This window comes from Gopherus flavomarginatus, chromosome 4, assembly GCF_025201925.1.
Source record: "Gopherus flavomarginatus isolate rGopFla2 chromosome 4, rGopFla2.mat.asm, whole genome shotgun sequence".
Taxonomy (NCBI): Eukaryota; Metazoa; Chordata; order Testudines; family Testudinidae; genus Gopherus; species Gopherus flavomarginatus.
The window spans coordinates 90,079,678-90,096,901 of record NC_066620.1 but is presented as its reverse complement, the minus strand read 5'-3'; the positions used below and the strand labels follow the sequence as shown (position 1 = coordinate 90,096,901).

The window sequence follows — 17,224 nt, the reverse complement described above, 5'->3', positions numbered from 1 at the left end:
CCCTCCCCTCACCGTTTGTCCCCCTATCCGCTCTCGTTATGGCGGGGGACACGATGGCGAAGACCCCTTGCGATGCTCCCACCGCCCCTCCTCCACCTGCCCCCGTGTCCATTCCCCAGGCCTCTACCTCGACCGCCGCTGCCAGTCCACCTGCCACCGCCCCCGCTGAGGCACCGGCGGCGGCGAGTACCGGGGAGACCTCTGCTGCTGCCACGTCCCTCGCCCCTTCCGATTTGGGGGGAGCCCCCCAAGCCGGTGCGAAAGGTCGGGGTGGGAAGAAGGGTAAGGGCCCCGCTAAAAAGGCCAGGCCCTCCATGGCAAAGACTGCCCACGCTGCTGCAGCCCTGCTACTGGCCACGGCACCCCTCCTTGCTGCTCCCTCCACCAGCTCCAAGAGTGTCCCTCCCCCGGCCCCCAAGGCATATGCCCAGGTGGCGGCGGCCCCCCCCCGCCTGCCGCTGCTCCTCCAACTGCCGCTTCTGCTACCATCTATAGCGGCCGGGGCTCCTTCCCCACCTTGACCAGGAAGCACGGCGTCCGTTGCCTCCTGGTGCCCACCTCGCCCCACGTGGAGACCTATGTGCGGACGTTGGCGAGGGTGGTGGAGCCCACGGCCATCATGGCGGCCTCCAAAATGTACGGGAGGATAGTCTTCTTCCTGGCATCAAACGCCGCCACCCAGGAGGCAGTAGAGATGGGCCTGGCAGTGGGGGGCGTGTTCGTCACCCTGGAGTCGTTGGAAGACCTGGGGGTCTGTTTGGTCCTGACCTCTGTCCCTCCCTTCCTGCCCAATGCCGCCCTGCTGCCCGCCCTTTCTGCCCTGGGGCACCCCATCTCCATCATCAGCCCTCTCCCGTTGGGCTGCAAGGACCCAGCCCTCCGTCACGTCCTCTCGTTCTGCCGGCAAGTGCAACTTCAACTGCCGCTGGCAGCACGTGGCGGAGAGGTGCTTGAGGGGTCCTTTCTGGTCCCCTACCCGGGAGCCCACTACCGGGTGCATTATTCGACGGGGGAGGCCCAGTGCTACCTCTGCCGGGTGATGGGACACGTCTGCAGGGACTGCCCCTTGGCCCTGAGGAGTGTCCGGCACCCCCAAGCCCTGGCAAGGCGCCGGCCCTGTCACCGCCGATCACCCCTGGCTGCCCAGCACCCGAAGCTGCCCCTCCTCTTTCTCGGTCCACCGCTGTGGAGGAGAGTGCGGCGGAAATGCCGCCAGGCATGGGAGAGGGCTCGCCTTAGGGGGAATCCTCCCTCATTCTTGCTACCTCATCATTGCCTCCCCGAGTCCCTGAGCCATTACCCTTGCCCCCCGACCCGACCCCTGTTAGCCAGCCCCTGGATGATGCCATGGAGGACTGGTCCTTAGTGCAGGAGAAGCGGGGAAAGAGGAAGGCTCGGGCCCTGTTACATCCTTTAGATTCGGAGACCCCCCAGGAAGAGCAGGAACGGGGGCACCAATGACGAGCCTTCTGCCTTGCTCCCTGACGACTCCCATTCTGTGGTGCTGGCTGGGGACACCGTGGCAACACCGGAAGGTAACACCACCCCTCCTCCAGGGTCCCTTCCCTTGGGAGCCCCCGAGGGAGCCTCTCTCACCCCCTTACCATCCAAAGGCCCTGCAAGCGCCGAGGTGGGCGTCGCCTCGGGTGCTGGCAGGGAGGGCCCTGGGGTGGTGGATGGTGATCTCTCTTCCATCTACGAGGAGATTGAGGCCCTGGGTCTGACCCCGGTCACACACGGGGAGGACGACCCTCTGCCGGCGGGCCTCAATCTGGGTGACCTCACCCCAGTCCCCTTGTCCCCGTGTTCCCTTCCCCTAACTGCTGCTTCTGCTCCCGCCTCTGAGGGTCCCCTGGAATCTTCCATCAGCCCGGCTGCAGGTGGCATCCTGCTGACGGCCGCCGAGCCTATTGTGGCGACAGCTGGTGCCACACTACTGGGACCCAGTTCCCATGGGGTGTCCCTCTTGGGTGTGGAGCACCCTACCTCCTTCCCGGGCAGGGACCCTGTCGACGACCATCTATCTCCGGATGACGGGGCCGCAGCACGAACTATGGTGGCTGAGCCAGGCACCGTTAGGGGTTCCCTTCCCACTCCTCAGATCCCTGAGCCTAACCAGGAGGGGCCGCCTTCCAGTGGCCCGACTATTGAGGCTCAGGATTCTACTTCTGCCCCCCTCCTCGATTCTCTTCCTGATCCCCGCCCTCCTCCTGTCCCTGCCCTATCCCTGATGCCAGCCCCGTCCTTGTCCCTTCCACCTCCCGTGATGCCATTGCCGTCCCTGGAGTTACCCCGAGGGAGTGGCTTTAGACATTTTTCCCTGTCCTGACTCATCGGGGCTGCTGTTTTCCTTCCGCCACCCCCTGTTGAACCGAGGAGCGGGGCAGGTCACGTGGCGTCAGCCCATTGGACGCCTCGTTGGGGGTCTGCCCCCTGCATACCCGTCTCGGTGGGCCACAGGGCTGTGACGGGGGCTCCCCGGGGGACGGTCATAGATCAGTGACCCCGCCCCCGCATGCGCTGAGGTAGGAGCTGCTGGAGTTCCTTGAGGACGTCCGTGGCTCCCGTAACAAAGTCCAGCTTGCGCTTCAGCGGTGGGGGGATTTCCATCAGATCCTCCGGGCCGCGAGGGCCCTCATGGGGGAGGGTAAGAGGACCGGGAAGCAGGCCGCTGCGGCCTACCAGCAGGTCCACCTCTTCCGCGACTCTTTACTCACCTACGGAGTAGGTCACGGACTGCTGCGCGGCCCGACGGAGGCCGTGAGCGTGTCTGCCAGCAAGGCTCCCCCCAGCCCTCCTCATGGCACCAATCATTTTTGCCACATTAAACACCCGGGGCTGTAGGATGGGTCTCCGCAGGAGCTAGGTGCTCTCCTTCCTTCAGGAGAGGGGGTACTCTGTGGTTTTCCTGCAGGAGACCCATATAGATCCGGCCGCTGAAGCTAGCTGGCGGCTGGAGTGGGGGGACGGGATCTACTTTAGTCACCTCTCGGTCTGCACGGCTGGAGTGGCGACCCTGTTCTCCCCCGACCTACGGCCCGAGGTGCTGGGGGTCGCCGAGGCTGTGCTGGGCCGCCTGCTGCACCTCCGCGTCTGTATAGAGGGGCTTGTGGTTAATCTTGTCAACGTTTATGCCCCGACATTGGGCCCGGAGAGGTTGCGTTTTTATCAGCAGGTGTCCGCCTTCCTCGGCTCCCTGGATCCTCGTTGAGTGCCTGGTCCTGGGCAGGGACTTTAACACCACCCTCGAGGAACAAGACCACTCGGGGACCGAGCAGTGCCCAGCTGCCGTGGCTGTCCTCCGGGAGATCATCAATCGCCACTCTCTGGTGGACGTCTGGCACGACCACCACCCGAACGACGTCTCGACGTTCACCTTCGTCCGGGTGGAGGCCCACTGGTCGCGCCACTCCCGGCTGGACCGTATTTACCTGTCACATTCCCACCTTTCATGGGCCCACTCCTCCAGCGTTAGGCCAGCCCCCTTTTCAGATCACCACCTTGCCACCGTGACGGCCTCTCTCTGCACGGAGAGGCTGGGGCTGGCTTATTGGCACTTTAATAATAGTTTGCTGGAGGATGCGGGCTTCGTGGCGTCCTTCCAGGAGTTCTGGCTGGCCTGGTGAGAGCAGAGGTGTGCCTTTCCCTTGGCGCGGCGGTGGTGGGATCTGGGGAAGGTGCGCGCCCGGCTCTTCTGCCATGACTACACCCGGGGCGCTAGCCAACGGAGGGATGCGGCGATAGGTTGGAACGAGAGGTCTTGGAGCTGGAGAGGCATCTGGCCGCCAGCCCCGAGGATCCATCCCTCTGCGGAGTGTGCCGGGAGGAGCTCCGGGCCCTCGAAGACCATTGGGCCCGGGGTGCCTTTGTTCGATCCCGCATCTGCCTCCTTCGAGAGATGGATAGCTGCTCCCGCTTCTTCTATGCCTTGGAGAAAAGGAGAGGGGCCAAGAAGCACGTCACCTGCTTCCTGGCGGAGGACGGCACCCCCTCACGGATCCGGTGGAGATGTGCGAGAGGGCCAGGGCCTTCTAAACGACTCTTTTCTCCCCGGATCCGACCGATCCTAACACTTGTAGAGTGCTCTGGGACGGTCTCCCAATGGTCAGCATGGGCGACTGGGACCGGCTAGAGCTGCCTCTCACTCTGGCCGAGTTCTCGGAAGCCCTCCGTTGCATGCCCATCAGTAAATCTCCGGGCATGGATGGGCTGACTGTGGAGTTCTACCACGTGTTCTGGGACGTCCTCAGCCCAGACCTGGTCACCATCTGGGCTGAGTCTTTGCAGGGTGGGGTCCTCCCTCTCTCGTGCAGGCGAGCTGTGCTCGCCTTATTGCCAAAGAGGGGGGACCTCCGCGACTTACGGAATTGACGTCCCGTCTCGCTCCTCAGCACGGACTACAAAATCGTTGCGAAGGCCATCTCGATGCGGTTAGGGTCCGTGCTGGCGGACGTGATCCACCCAGACCAGATCAGACCTACACCATCCTGGGCCGCATGATCTTTGATAACTTGTATCTGGTCCTGGACCTTCTGGAATTAGGGTGTAGGGATGGTCTGTCGTTCGCCCTCCTGTCCCTGGATCAGGAGAAGGCATTTGACAGGGTGAACCACGCGTATCTCCTGAGCACTCTGCGAGCGTTTGGCTTTGGACCTTGGTTTATGGGTTTTCTCCAGGTGCTGTAAGCTTCTGCGGAGTGTTTGGTCAGGCTCAACTGGACCCTGACCAAGCCGTTCAGCTTCGGGTGAGGAGTGCGGCAGGGGTGTCCCCTCTCGGGTCAGCTGTACGCTCTGGTGATCGAGCCCTTCCTCTGTCTCCTCCGTCGGAGGCCGACGGGGTTGGTGCTTCGAGAGCCGGAGCTGCGGCTGGTCCTGTTGCCGTACGCCGACCATGTGCTCCTCGTGGTCGAGGACCCGGGCGACTTGGTGGGGGTGGAGGCTTGCCAGGCCATCTACTCGGCAGCCTCCTCCGCCCGAGTCAACTGGATCAAGAGCTCTGGCCTGGTGGTCGGGGACAGGTGGCAGGCGAGCTCCCTCCCACCCGCGCTTCAGGCCATCCGTTGGAGCGTGGGTCCACTGCTCTATCTCGGCGTTCACCTTTCTGCCATGCATCCGTCTCTGCCGGAGAACTGGCATGGTTTAGAGGGCAAGGTGACTGAGCGGCTCCGGAAATGGACGGGACTACTCCGGTAACTCTCCCTTCGAGGGAGGGCGCTGGTGCTCAGTCAACTGGTCCTGTCCATGCTCTGGTACCGGCTCAACACCCTGGTCCTGGCCCCGGGTTTCTTGGCCAACCTCCAGATGACGATTCTGGAATTCTTTTGGCCAGGGATGCACTGGGTCTCTGCAGGGGTCCTCCACCTGCCCCTGGAGGAGGGACGACAGGGCCTGAAATGCCTACACACTCAGGTCCATGTCTTCCACCTCCAGGCCCTGCAGAGACTCCTGTATGGTGCACGTAGTCCGGCATGGAGTGTATTGGTGCACGCCTTCCTCCGCCGCTTCCGAGGGCTCCGATACAACCGGCAACTCTTTTACCTCCATCTGAGAGGTCTTCTGCGAGACCTCTCCGGGCTACCGGTCTTCTACAAAGACCTCCTCTGGACCTGGAAGCTCTTTTCAATGACCAGGCCTGTGGTGGCCACCGTGGGGGCCGTTCTCCTCACGGAGCCCCTGCTACACAATCCCCAGCTTCATGTGCAGGTGGCGGAGTCCCCCGCGGTGCGCCAGAGGCTGGTCTTGGCAGAAGTCACCAGGGTCGGAGACCTCCTGGACGACGACCGGGGAGACTGGCTGGATCCCCTGATGCTCGCTCAGCGCATGGGGCTCTCCAGACCTCGTGCTCCCCAGCATGTACTTCAAGAGGTGAAGGCCGCTTTACTGCCTACTGCTCGGGCTTACCTCGACCGGATCCTGCGAGAGGGCATGCCCAGCCCACCCTCCACCCCAGGCCCCATGGACATTTTTATCGGGCCCCTGCCCAGTGGACCCAATCAGCCCCCTCACCCTTTCACTGTGAGCCAGCTGCACGATCTGCAGTCGGTTCTGTTCCAGGCTGCACCATGGAAACACCCGTACACGCTTGTGCTCCACACTCTCCACTACTTCACCCTCGCATCCCGCCCTGATACCAGATGGTGGGACCTCCTGCCACATCTCGAGGGTGAGAGGCCCCGGTGGGCCAGCTTATACTCTGCCCTGGTCCTGAGGCCCGCCGGGGACGTCAGTTGGCGGCTCCTTCATGGGGCCGTGAGCACAGGCGTGTACTTGTCGCGGTTTACCCCTGTCCCCAACACCTGCCCTTTTTGTGGCATGAAAGAGACCCTGGCGCACATTTATTTAGAGTGCGCCAGATTGAAGCCCCTGTTCTGGCTCCCCTTGAACCTTTTATTGCATTTTTGGTTGCACTTTTCCCCTCACCTGTTTATCTACGCACTCCCCATCCGTGACCCCACAAAGACGTGGGATCTCCTTGTCAACCTCCTCTTGGCCCTGGCCAAACTAGCCATCTACAAAACCAGGGAGAGGAGGTTGGCCAATGGGATTTCCTGCAACTGTGGGGCCTATTTCTGCTCCTCCGTCTATTCACGCATCCAGGCAGAGTTCCTCTGGGCGGCGTCCACTGGCTCCCTTGATACCTTCGAGGAGCAGTAGGCGTTGTCTGGGGTTCTCTGCTCGGTGTCCCCATCAAGTTCCCTTCGTTTAGCCCTATGACCTCACTCCTGATCCTATTGTTTTCATTAGTTGTCCCCCGTACTTATTTGGTGTCATGGACTTGTGGATCCTCCCCTTAGGCTGGGGGGAGGTCCTTTGAAAAGAGCTTCCAGGTCCGGAGGAGGTCTTGGTAGAAGACTGGCAGCCCGGAGAGGTCTCGCAGAAGACCTCTCGGATGGAGGTAAAAGAGCTGCCGGTCGTATCGGAGCCCTTGGAAGCGGTGGAGGAAAGCTTGAGCCAATACACTCCATGCCCGCCCACCTCCTGGATACCAATAGGACCAGACTCCTGTACCCCACTGGCCTGGGTCTGTCACAAATGGTACAAATCCAGAGTAATGGCATTATTCTAAATTTACCTTATCTGGGACCTTATTCCATACCCTGTTTTGAAGTGAGATAATTTATCAGTCAAAAGCAATAGGGCACCCACTTTGTGTGACTGTATAATGCTGGACTGTAGAAGATGTTGTGTCACATCATGCTGAAGTGGTAGTGTAGGAAGGCTGGTCGAATAGGTAGGGCACTGGGCTGAAACTGAAGAGACCAGAGTGCAATTCCTGGATCAACCAGAGTCCTCCTCTAGAAAAACCTTGTGCTAGGCACTTGATCAACACTGTGCCTCAGTTCCCCATCTGTAAAACGGGTAAATACCTACCTCACAGAGGTGTTGAGGATAAAATCTAGTAATGATGGTGAGATGCTCAGATATATGGTGATGGGGGTGCTACAAATACTCACATAGGAAAAAGATACCTAAGGACTTGCTTTGGCATTTTGTGACTTACTAATGTAACAAGGAAGTGATTTAAAAGGTTCATATATATGTTTTCAATGAATGTATTCTCCTTAACTTACTTTTCTGGTTTTAGATCCCTGTAAATAATTCCAAGACTATGGAGGTGGTCTAAAGCCAAGGCCAGCTCAGCTAAGTAGAACTTGACATCCTCTTCTGTAAACATTACCTAGTCAGAAAGAAAAGAAGAACAAGTTTAATCACTGTATGATAACAGGTTGATTTGAATTCTCTGATTTAGGATTGCAAGAAAGACCATCATATCAGATTCAATTTGTCAGTACTTGTTTGCGCTCACACTAACCCTCCTCACCTGGTTCTCCTGGTTGCATGACAAAATTCTGTTCATTCAGCTACGTTTTCCTCTCCCTTAAATCATGCTGCTTTCATTCTTGTTTTTAGTCAGTTCAGCTGACATTACATACTAATATAAATCAGGGCTGAGACGTAGTCTGTTAACGTCAGTGGCAAAAAGTCAACAATGCACAGCCAGGCCCTTAGTACCTGCATACATCCTAGTTTATTCAAGTCTTGGCATGTGGTTCCCAAATTCCCACAAGCTGAAATATGGACCTATTTTGTGTAAAAGTGAACTGAAATGCTTTGTGTTTTATAAAATGACTTATATTTAGTTCCAAAATATAACAGAATATGCAGCATGTGTAGACTTAGAGCCCAATCAAAAAACCCCTCCGTTGAAGTCAATAGGAATTTTTCCATTGACTTCAGAGGGCTCGGACTCTTAGTTATAACAAACTCCTCTTTTATTTACCTGCTGAGACATATGTTTGATATCAGACTCAACCTGGTGACATGAGACGCAGAACACAGTAAAAGCTGCAGGCACAGGCACAAAGGCACAGGCACGGCTCCCCCACTAGTCTAGCCTGGGGCGACAGCAAGCCTCTGGGGAGCCTGACTGCTAAGGTATAGCAACTGCAGGTACTGGCTGAGAGGCAGAACTCGGGGAGCTGAGCAGCAGCTGCAGTTTACCCAGCTGGCTGCTTCTGAAGCATCACTTGGGGACATGGGATAATGCTGTCTTCTAGAGACATTCCTGGCAGCCAGCCGGGAATTGTCTTCCTCTTGGTTCTGGTGGCTTAAGTCCTGGCCACGTACAGACTTGTGGCCTTTGGTGGCTGCAGCAGCTCTCACCATATCTCCAGGAGGGCTGGGGAGCGGAGAGGAATGTGGGGAAACCTGTGAGGAAGGAAGGGAATGGAGACAGGCAGAGATGCCCTTTCCAGGAGCAAGGAAGGAGGGAGAGGAGCAGGTACACAGCTGCGACAGGTGAGAGAAGAACTGCTAGCACCAAGGGAAGGTGGTGGCTCTTGGTCTACTCAGACTCCCACCAGCTGCTGCAGGGGACAGGATTATCCACATTCTGCAGGTTGCAGCCTGGTTAGCTTGCACAGCTGCCACACCTGTGCCTTGTGTTCTGTCTCACAGCTATTTCCAGCCCCACCTCCAGCTGTTGCTTCTCTCCAGCAGTCAGAGCCAGCACGCTGCCATGTACCCCAGGTTAAACTCCTTGGGATTTGTAATGCCACTGCCAATAGTCCCAGACAAGAGTTCTGTCAGAGACTTGTAATCTCCGATGAGCTCAGCCAATGGTGTCATTGGAATAACATCCTCCACCACTGTCTCTACCAGGTGCTAGGTAGAACCAAATTCAAATTCAATCTAAAATTTAAAATACACCTCTACCTCGATATAACGCTTTCCTCGGGAGCCAAAAAATCTTGTTATAGGTGAAACCACGTTATGTCAAACTTGCTTTGATCCACCGGAGTGCGCAGTCCCCCCTCCCCTCGGAGCACTGCTTTACCACGTTATATCCGAATTAGTGTTATATTGGCTGATGTTATATCGGGGCAGAGGGATAGTGTAATACGTTAAAAAAAATCTATTTGCTGTCATTGCTATATGTGAATTTAAAAACCAATTTTCAGGCAAGAGCAATGCTCTAAGAATTTGGTTTGCGTTATTCACATGCATCTTCTCCCTCTCCCTCTCTCTCTCTCTCTCTCTCCCCCCTGTATTTGCACCCTCCACTTTGTGGTACCAGGTGTTTTTTTACGTTGTCTCACCATGACTAGTGCAAAACCCTTCTCCTATGCAGCTCCTGCCCCCACGAGCAGCTGTCCTGTGTCTGTCCTTCTCATTGACTCTCCTCTCTTTTCAAATTTAATCTGAAAACAATTATTTCCAAATTTCTCTCTCATTCTTTCTGTCAGTTTTCTCCCCTCTGCTATTTTTTAATATGTAACTATATATCTGTGGGGATTTAACTCTAGGAAGCAGTGTGGGATAAGGACTGTATGAAATGTTCTATTCAGACTAAAAGGTGCTGTATTATGAATAATGTATATTTAACAAAAATAAACAGTTACACAGGGAAAGAGAGTGAGAAGTTTGGATCACTCTTCTTTAAATTAAGGAAAGGTCATTGGAACCGAAGAATTAGTCACCACTTCTGTCCAGGGTTGGGATAATGTAATTACTGGGACAGAAGGGCAGAGTATGGCTAACCTGGCACAACAAGGTGTCCTTGATCTTTCAGTGACCTAGTGAGAGGTCCTCACAACCCTGCTGCTTCCTGCCCAAGCAAGGCCTCTATGAAAAGACCTTGCAGAGCCACATAACAACCTTGAGTGAAATCTTGCCCCAGTGAAATCAATGGTAGTTTTGCCATTGACTACAATTGGGCCAGGATTTCACCCTTTGTGTTTTTGTGCTAATTCCTAAAGGTTCAGAGTCAGTTCAGGGAGACTCTCCGATCTGGGAGCTAATTAGGGATAGATGAACCCAGTTACAGTAAGGAGGGGCTAGGTTATTCCTATGAAAGAGAGAGACTGGAATTTCATTCACCAGAAGCCACGGCAGGAAACTCTGGAGGAACATAGGGGTCACCCTGATGGCCTGTTTGTTTTGAATTTTGGCCTTTACTTGAAGGAGTGCAGAGAGAGACTTCTGCGAAGTGTAAAATATCTGGTGAAGTAAACTGGAAAACCTGGAAGGAATTTTGGCATTTTAACCTGAGCTTCCTGTGAACTCTCTAGCCACCCAGAACCTGACCCTGCTACACGTGGTCACTGGAGCACAGGCTTCATAGAGTGGGGAACCTGAGTATATCTTTCCTCTCCACATCACAGCCAGCATGTCTCTCTTTTTAGCAACGAGTCAGGGGTTATTCTACCATGAGAAGGAACTAGCAATCATCTGTTGGGAGTAAATTGTAATTAAGTTTTTTATTAACATGATGCTCACACTCTGTCAGGTATGTCACTTATCACACAATGTAGATACAAGTATTAAAAAAGATTTAGGGAAATGTTAACAAATTACAGCTCCAATTCAGTTACATTAGAATGAAAATACACCCAGGGGGACACACCAATTCTGAACATGATCCAAGACAATATTTTGTGTCCTACACAAAACTCAATGGGCTTACCTCTTTGGAGAGTCTTGTGAAAAGGTCCCCTCCCCGCAGGAAATCTAGTATTAGATACAACTTTCCCTCTGTTTGAAATGCTGCATTAGAAAAGAATGGAGATGTTGGATGTTGTAAATCATTACAAAGTCTCCAAAGAACGATTATTATTGATTAATTCTGCATCTTTCTCTAACTCTCCAACCAAGTTAACACTTCACTTTTAGAATGAAATTATTTAAGATCTCTGCTGGACTAAGCAATCTAGCCCATATTATAGGGAACAATCCTGTGTTAGCTGAGAGATGGAGATTGATTACTAATGCATTCTTTGCCCCACTTAGCATCTGGTCCCAGAGTTGGGCTCCAATCTGAGCCTGCATGCCTACCTAGCAATTTTAGAGCCCCGCAGCCTGAGCCCCAGGTGTCCAAGTCAGCTGATCCATGCCACCTGCAGGCCTTTAATCACTGTGTAGACATACCTAATGAAGCTAAAAGTGTCCTCCCCTGCACAGGGTGAGGAGAAGAAAAGAGAGTAAAACTAGTCAGAGAGGCTCCCAGAATTGTGGCAGGAGAGAGCTACAGCTGTTCAAAATTCTCACAGAAGCTTCTTTGCACTAGCAATAGGATCCTTCAAGAATTCGGGAAGCTTGTTGGGCTGAGCAAGGCAAATCTAGGGGGAAGCTGCTCTGCGTAACTGAAAGCATGGCAATAGTTTATTAGCATTGCAATAGTTACTCCTGGCGGCATCCTTTGCCAAAACATTAAAAATTCTGTGTGCAATATATTAAAATTCTGCAAATTGTATTTGTCAAAATAATACAACATAATCATGCCAGTTTCAATTATTTTGATAATTTATTTCAAAATACCTGTTGGCAAGTATGTCTGTAACAATACAAACACACACAAAAATTCCCCCAGGAGGAGAGAGTTAAAGAACCCCCTACAACAACCCTGGTCCTGCTTCTCTACTCCCTTCCCGCCCAGAGCCCAGCCAGGGGGCCAGACACTCACAACCCCTCTTCCCAAGTCCAGCTGTGGTGCCCCCTGCCAATGCACCTAAACCCCTCCCCCCAAGAGCCCAGCCATGCCCCCCTCACCCAGATACCCGCATCCTCACCCCCAAGAACCCAGCTGCGGGCCCTCCCTCCCAGATACGCACACCCTCTCCCCCCTCAGAGCCCAGCTGCAGGGCCCCCCCTTGCCCAGATACTCACACCCCCTTCCCCCAGACCAGACACTTGCCCCACTCCCTTCCAGAGCCCAGGGATCCAGAGGGAGAAACAGCTTAATGCTCAGTCCCAGGCTTGTGTGCCGCCTTCTCCTTCCATCAGGGCATGCAGGGAACTGCAGCTGCCAGGAACCCGCTAGCTCCCTCTCCCTCCCCATATCAGTGTCTTCTATGTGCGAGCTGGGCTCTGCCGGGTCAATCAGCCCTTAGTGGTGGCCAGCAGCACTGCAGCCTATTTCTGTGGGGGAAAGGAAATTCTGCGTGGACGTTAATTTCTGCAACATTCTGCATTGCGCAGTGGCACAGAATTCCCCCCAGTATAAATAGTTTATAGAAATTTAGTGAGTGCTAGCAATTATTAATAGTTTTTGGAAACAAGAGAATCTAATAATCAAACTGTTTGCTGAAGAGGGGTGGTAGAAATGGCCTAGACATCTTTTTTATCCCATCAGCACCCCCTAGTAACACTATCATTACATTACACCTTGTATCAAATTTGTTTTGACAAAGGCGTAGCAAAGCCCTCCTCATGTGAAAATTTTCCTGTCACATAAGGAAAATGAAGTCATATGCATCTGTAACTGAGTGGAAATAGGGTAGTATTTAGCAAGGTGGTATTCTTATGAAATGACACAGATCCTATTACAATCCCAAAACACACGGAAGAGTGAATGCAAATTCCATGTTATTATAGTTACCATAATGAAGCTTGACTATGAAAGGATGATTCACTTCTGCCAAAATATCTCTCTCCATTTTCGATCGCACCCGATCCCGAACTATAAGAGAGAGAACATTAAGAACAGCACTCAGTTAAGAAGCATCATGGTGCACAGGGGAGAGAGTATTGAACTGGGACTCAGGAAACTTGGATTCTAGTCCTGACTCTGTCACTGGCCCGCTCTGTGACCTGGGGAGAGTCACTTCACCTTCCCTGCCCATACTGCCTGTCTTGTTTCTGTAGATAGTAAGCTGTTGGGGCAGAGACTGTATCTTTCTCTGCATTTGTACAATGACTAGTACTAATCTTGGCTGGGCTGTGAAGCACTACGGCAATATAAACAATACAAAGAAGATTAAGGTTTACAAAAAGGAATTTCAATATAAAATAACACTATATAAATTGAATATCTAATTTTAAAATAAATAGAATATAACAGCAACTGATCATGGCAAGTTAATCAAGAGACTATGGCAGGTTAATTTTGCGTGCACTTAAGCGTACTCATACCGTGCTGATATTAGTAATGAGGATGACTCATTGAACACCTGGATGTGGTTTAGATGAAATATTTTAAGCTCCCAATCAGATAAAATTAGCAAAAAGGAAAAGTCTGTGGTTGAGGCAAAACAGGCAACTATTATTTTCATCTGCAGAGACAATTACTGCAGGGCAGAAGCAAGAATAATGATTTTTTTATGGATCAGATGAATAAAGAATAAGAGAAAAAATAATTGCAGATGTGTATAGGCAGGGGCGGCTCTAGACATTTCGCCGCCCCAAGCATGGTGACATGCCGCGGGGGGCCCTCTCCCGGTTGCCGGAAGGGCGGCAGGTGGCTCCGGTGGACCTCCCACAGGCATGCCTGTGGAGGGTCTGCAGGTCCCATGGCTTTGTTGGACCTCCCGCAGGCCTGCGGGAGGTCCACCGGAGCTGCCTGCCGCCTTCCCAGCGACTGGCAGAGTGCCCCCTGCGGCATGCCACCCCAAGCACACGCTTGGCGTGCTGGGGCCTGGAGCCGCCCCTGCATATAGGATTCAGACTAATCAAGACTGAAACTAAAGATCACCTAGTAACAGTGTTTAATAGAATTTCACAACACCAAGCTGGGTTCCACTTTTCAGATTAACATCCCTTGATCCTAAAGCTGTATTTTATTCTTGATCACAGTTTTGCTGATTTTCTAATAAAGTTGTTTAGGTTTATTGTTCCTTCTCCTTGTACCACATTATTTATTCATCTCTCAGCTGCAGCACCCACCCACTGGGTTGCGAGTCTATTTTAGTCACTAATGCATGAGTCCTCATTGCGGTTCTGTTGTCACATGTATGTGTGTTGGGTGTATTGATAAACGAGAGGTCAAATGCTGAATGCCTCCAGCACCCAAGTACAGTAATGAATATATTACGGTGCAATGACACATTCTTCTGTACAACTGTGCTTTTAAAATGGTTTATAGACACTGGTCCAAATCAAAACCTCAGACATGAAAAGCCTTGAATGTTGAAAAAATTTGGGTCTCTAGCTATTTTAATGTTTTATTTAAGACAGGACCCAGATAAGCATGATTTTGTAATCCTCACTAGCCATTCACACTGCTTCCTCAATTCAAGTCATTTTGTATTAAATTCCATACTATGTGCAAAGATGGCATATCATATAGTCATGCAATGTGAAAGCTAGGCAGGGGCATACATTTCTCATGCTGCATATGTCATACACCACAAGGAACCGGTCACGTACCCAGTGTAGGAACGCTTGGGGTAGAGACTGCTACACCCTTCCTGCATAAGATATTTACTATTTCAATCAAATGGATAAACTACGAGGGGTGCTTCCTGAAGTCTAGCTATGCCAAATGCAGGCAACCTCCCAAACCATTCACGTAAGCCATGCATCAGCCCTGAGGCACAAAATCCCCAAGTGACAGAGTAGAGAGGTAATGGGCAGAAGTGGTTTGTTACCCATCACTGGGTAACAATATAAATCAGCTGTAAAGCTCTCATACCCATCACAGACAAAGAAGGACCACTCAGCTATGCCTACCACACTAACCATACCCCTATACTGCCTGGTGCTTGACAGTAGTGTTGTACTGACATTTTTTTATATCACATTATAAAAAGCTTTGGTTTTAAGTTATTTTAGTCATTAGTTTGAGGGCAGTTGAATGTAGCTGCAGAGGTGATATTTGTCATGTGTGTACACGTGCATAACATCAGCATGGCTGTGGCCACGAACAATGGCAGGACTCTCTCACCCCATTGGGTATTTCTCCTGACATGTTGTTAGGGTGTTGTGTTTTTAGGCGAGCACCAGGATCCTATTGTGCTGGTGAGAGCATGGAGGGCATGTGCTGTATCAGGATAGTGCTATATGAGGAATGGGATATTACTATAGGATGATGGCACTAAGTGGTGGTGATGGTGGGGCGGGGATACTGTTTGTTAGTGAAGAGACGATTGAAATGGGTCTGAGTAGCAATGTGTATAAGGGATTTCAGCATCAATTGTCTGCCCCTTCTCCACAGTCCTTACTAGTCAGTATTTCTGGGGACTGTGGATCTGTAATCCTTCTTATTCTTCATAAGAAAACGTCTGCTCTGAAAATGGATTTTGGGATTTGGCAGGCAACACTGGCCGTAACCCGGTTACACATTGTCTGATTGTCTCTGTGCCAGATTTAACAGTCCCCTATGGGCCTATCTAGCTCAGATCATTAGACATAATTTACCAAGGTGGTGGTTACACATTTTGGGAATTCATCAGCCTGCCATGTTGCTATGCCATCTGCCTCCCCAAATGGAGACAGAAGCTGTAGCATGTCCATGTGATATTGAGAAGAGTGTTATGTCTCCATATAACATGCATCACAGCTTCTCTGATACCTTGGCCTGATGACCCCTTTTTACAAATCCTTCTAATCTCCCATTCCCTACCCAGAGGCAACTAAAAAGACTGTTGTGGCACATAGGTACTTCAGTGGCTATAGTTTGACTGACAGGTGGGTGATATTCTCTCTCCGCCCCTCTGCATTACGTATTTCCTGGCATGGGTACCCTTAGGAGAGTAATTATGTGGGTCCACTTCTGGCATCCTGATGTCACACATCCATTGCTCAGATGCCTTATCACATTCTATGGCAAAGCAGATCCATCTCTAGTCCCCTCCTCCTATATCACCTCTCTGTTGCTTTAATGTCTCTGGGTTGTGCATGCTTTTAAATGTATGTTTCCTTCTATGGATTAACATTCTTCAGGGTGGAGACAGCTGATGGTTTGCTATTCCATTTTGAATATCTGTAAGGCCCTATCACCATGGTATTTATGTGTCATACAAGGCTATAGGCAGCCTAAATCAAGACACACTCCCTTTCTCCTCCACCCCCCACCCTAGGCAGGTTTTCTGGTTGTGGGGGGAAGGTCAGGTTTTCTCTCTCTCATATCCTGGCATTTGCCATATGCTTAAGCTCTTCCTGCTCCCGTCTTCATCCTGGAAGGTTTAGCTTCCCGTGCTGTGGTTCACTTCAGTGTTGTCCCCTCACTTGGCTATATAGAAGGGTCTGCTGCTAAACAAACACTGCACGCCTTTGAGAGGACTATGCTGTCTAGGCTGCACTATTCCTACCCCTCTCTTGGTACTGGCAGAGGATTGTTCAGACGTCAAAACCCTATCTCCAGCGCCTAACAGCCCCTTTTGAGATTTCCATCACCTATAGAGGTTTAAGTGCAGCATGCACAAGAAACGGGAGTGTATACTGTTGAGGCAGGAGATATGTATACTATCAGAAGATGTTTACTTCGCTGCATAAACAGTTTGTTCACTGGAAATGGTGCCCGTTTGCTGAACTCTCAGTGACAGGAAAGTTTTTATCCTGTATATCCAGTATTGGATTTAGGTCAAAATGTGTGTTTTGCCTCTCAACTTTAAGATACATAATAGAGATGGAGAGTGTATAGCCTAGAGCAGGGCTTCCCATATTATGATAGGCAACCTTGGTCTTCCATCAGTTCACTTCACAACAAATTTTTAACGTGGTGGTATAGGAACCAAGAAAGTGTGGAAAATGCTGGCCTAGAGGAATAATTATAGGGCTGAGATTCAGGAAGTCCTGAATGCTAATCCTGGCTGTGCCACTGACTCACTTGTCCAATCTAGGATAAATAAATTATCTATAAATTACTTCTACTACCCTAGGGGATGTGAAACAGAAGTGACTACACTGTAATACCCTATAACAATGGAGAAAGTGTATGTCAAATTGCAATATAAGTGATCCACAGTTGAATGAGTCCATTTAATATAATAGGGTTGGGATCCGAGGAG

At 51.6% G+C, this 17,224-nt stretch overlaps 1 protein-coding gene across 5 annotated transcripts in view; it reads right to left on the bottom strand.

The window, feature by feature from the left end:
• RPS6KA2 (ribosomal protein S6 kinase A2) overlaps positions 1-17,224 on the bottom strand; it is a 463,478-nt gene that overhangs the window by 123,684 nt on the left and 322,570 nt on the right. For all 5 annotated transcript variants that reach the window (XM_050949056.1, XM_050949058.1, XM_050949059.1 and 2 more), the window contains 3 exons: positions 12,877-12,957; positions 10,966-11,045; positions 7,571-7,677 (listed from right to left, as the gene is read on the bottom strand). In XM_050949056.1, coding sequence (XP_050805013.1) covers positions 7,571-7,677; positions 10,966-11,045; positions 12,877-12,957 — 268 coding nt within the window. The remainder of the gene's footprint in view (positions 1-7,570; positions 7,678-10,965; positions 11,046-12,876; positions 12,958-17,224) is intronic.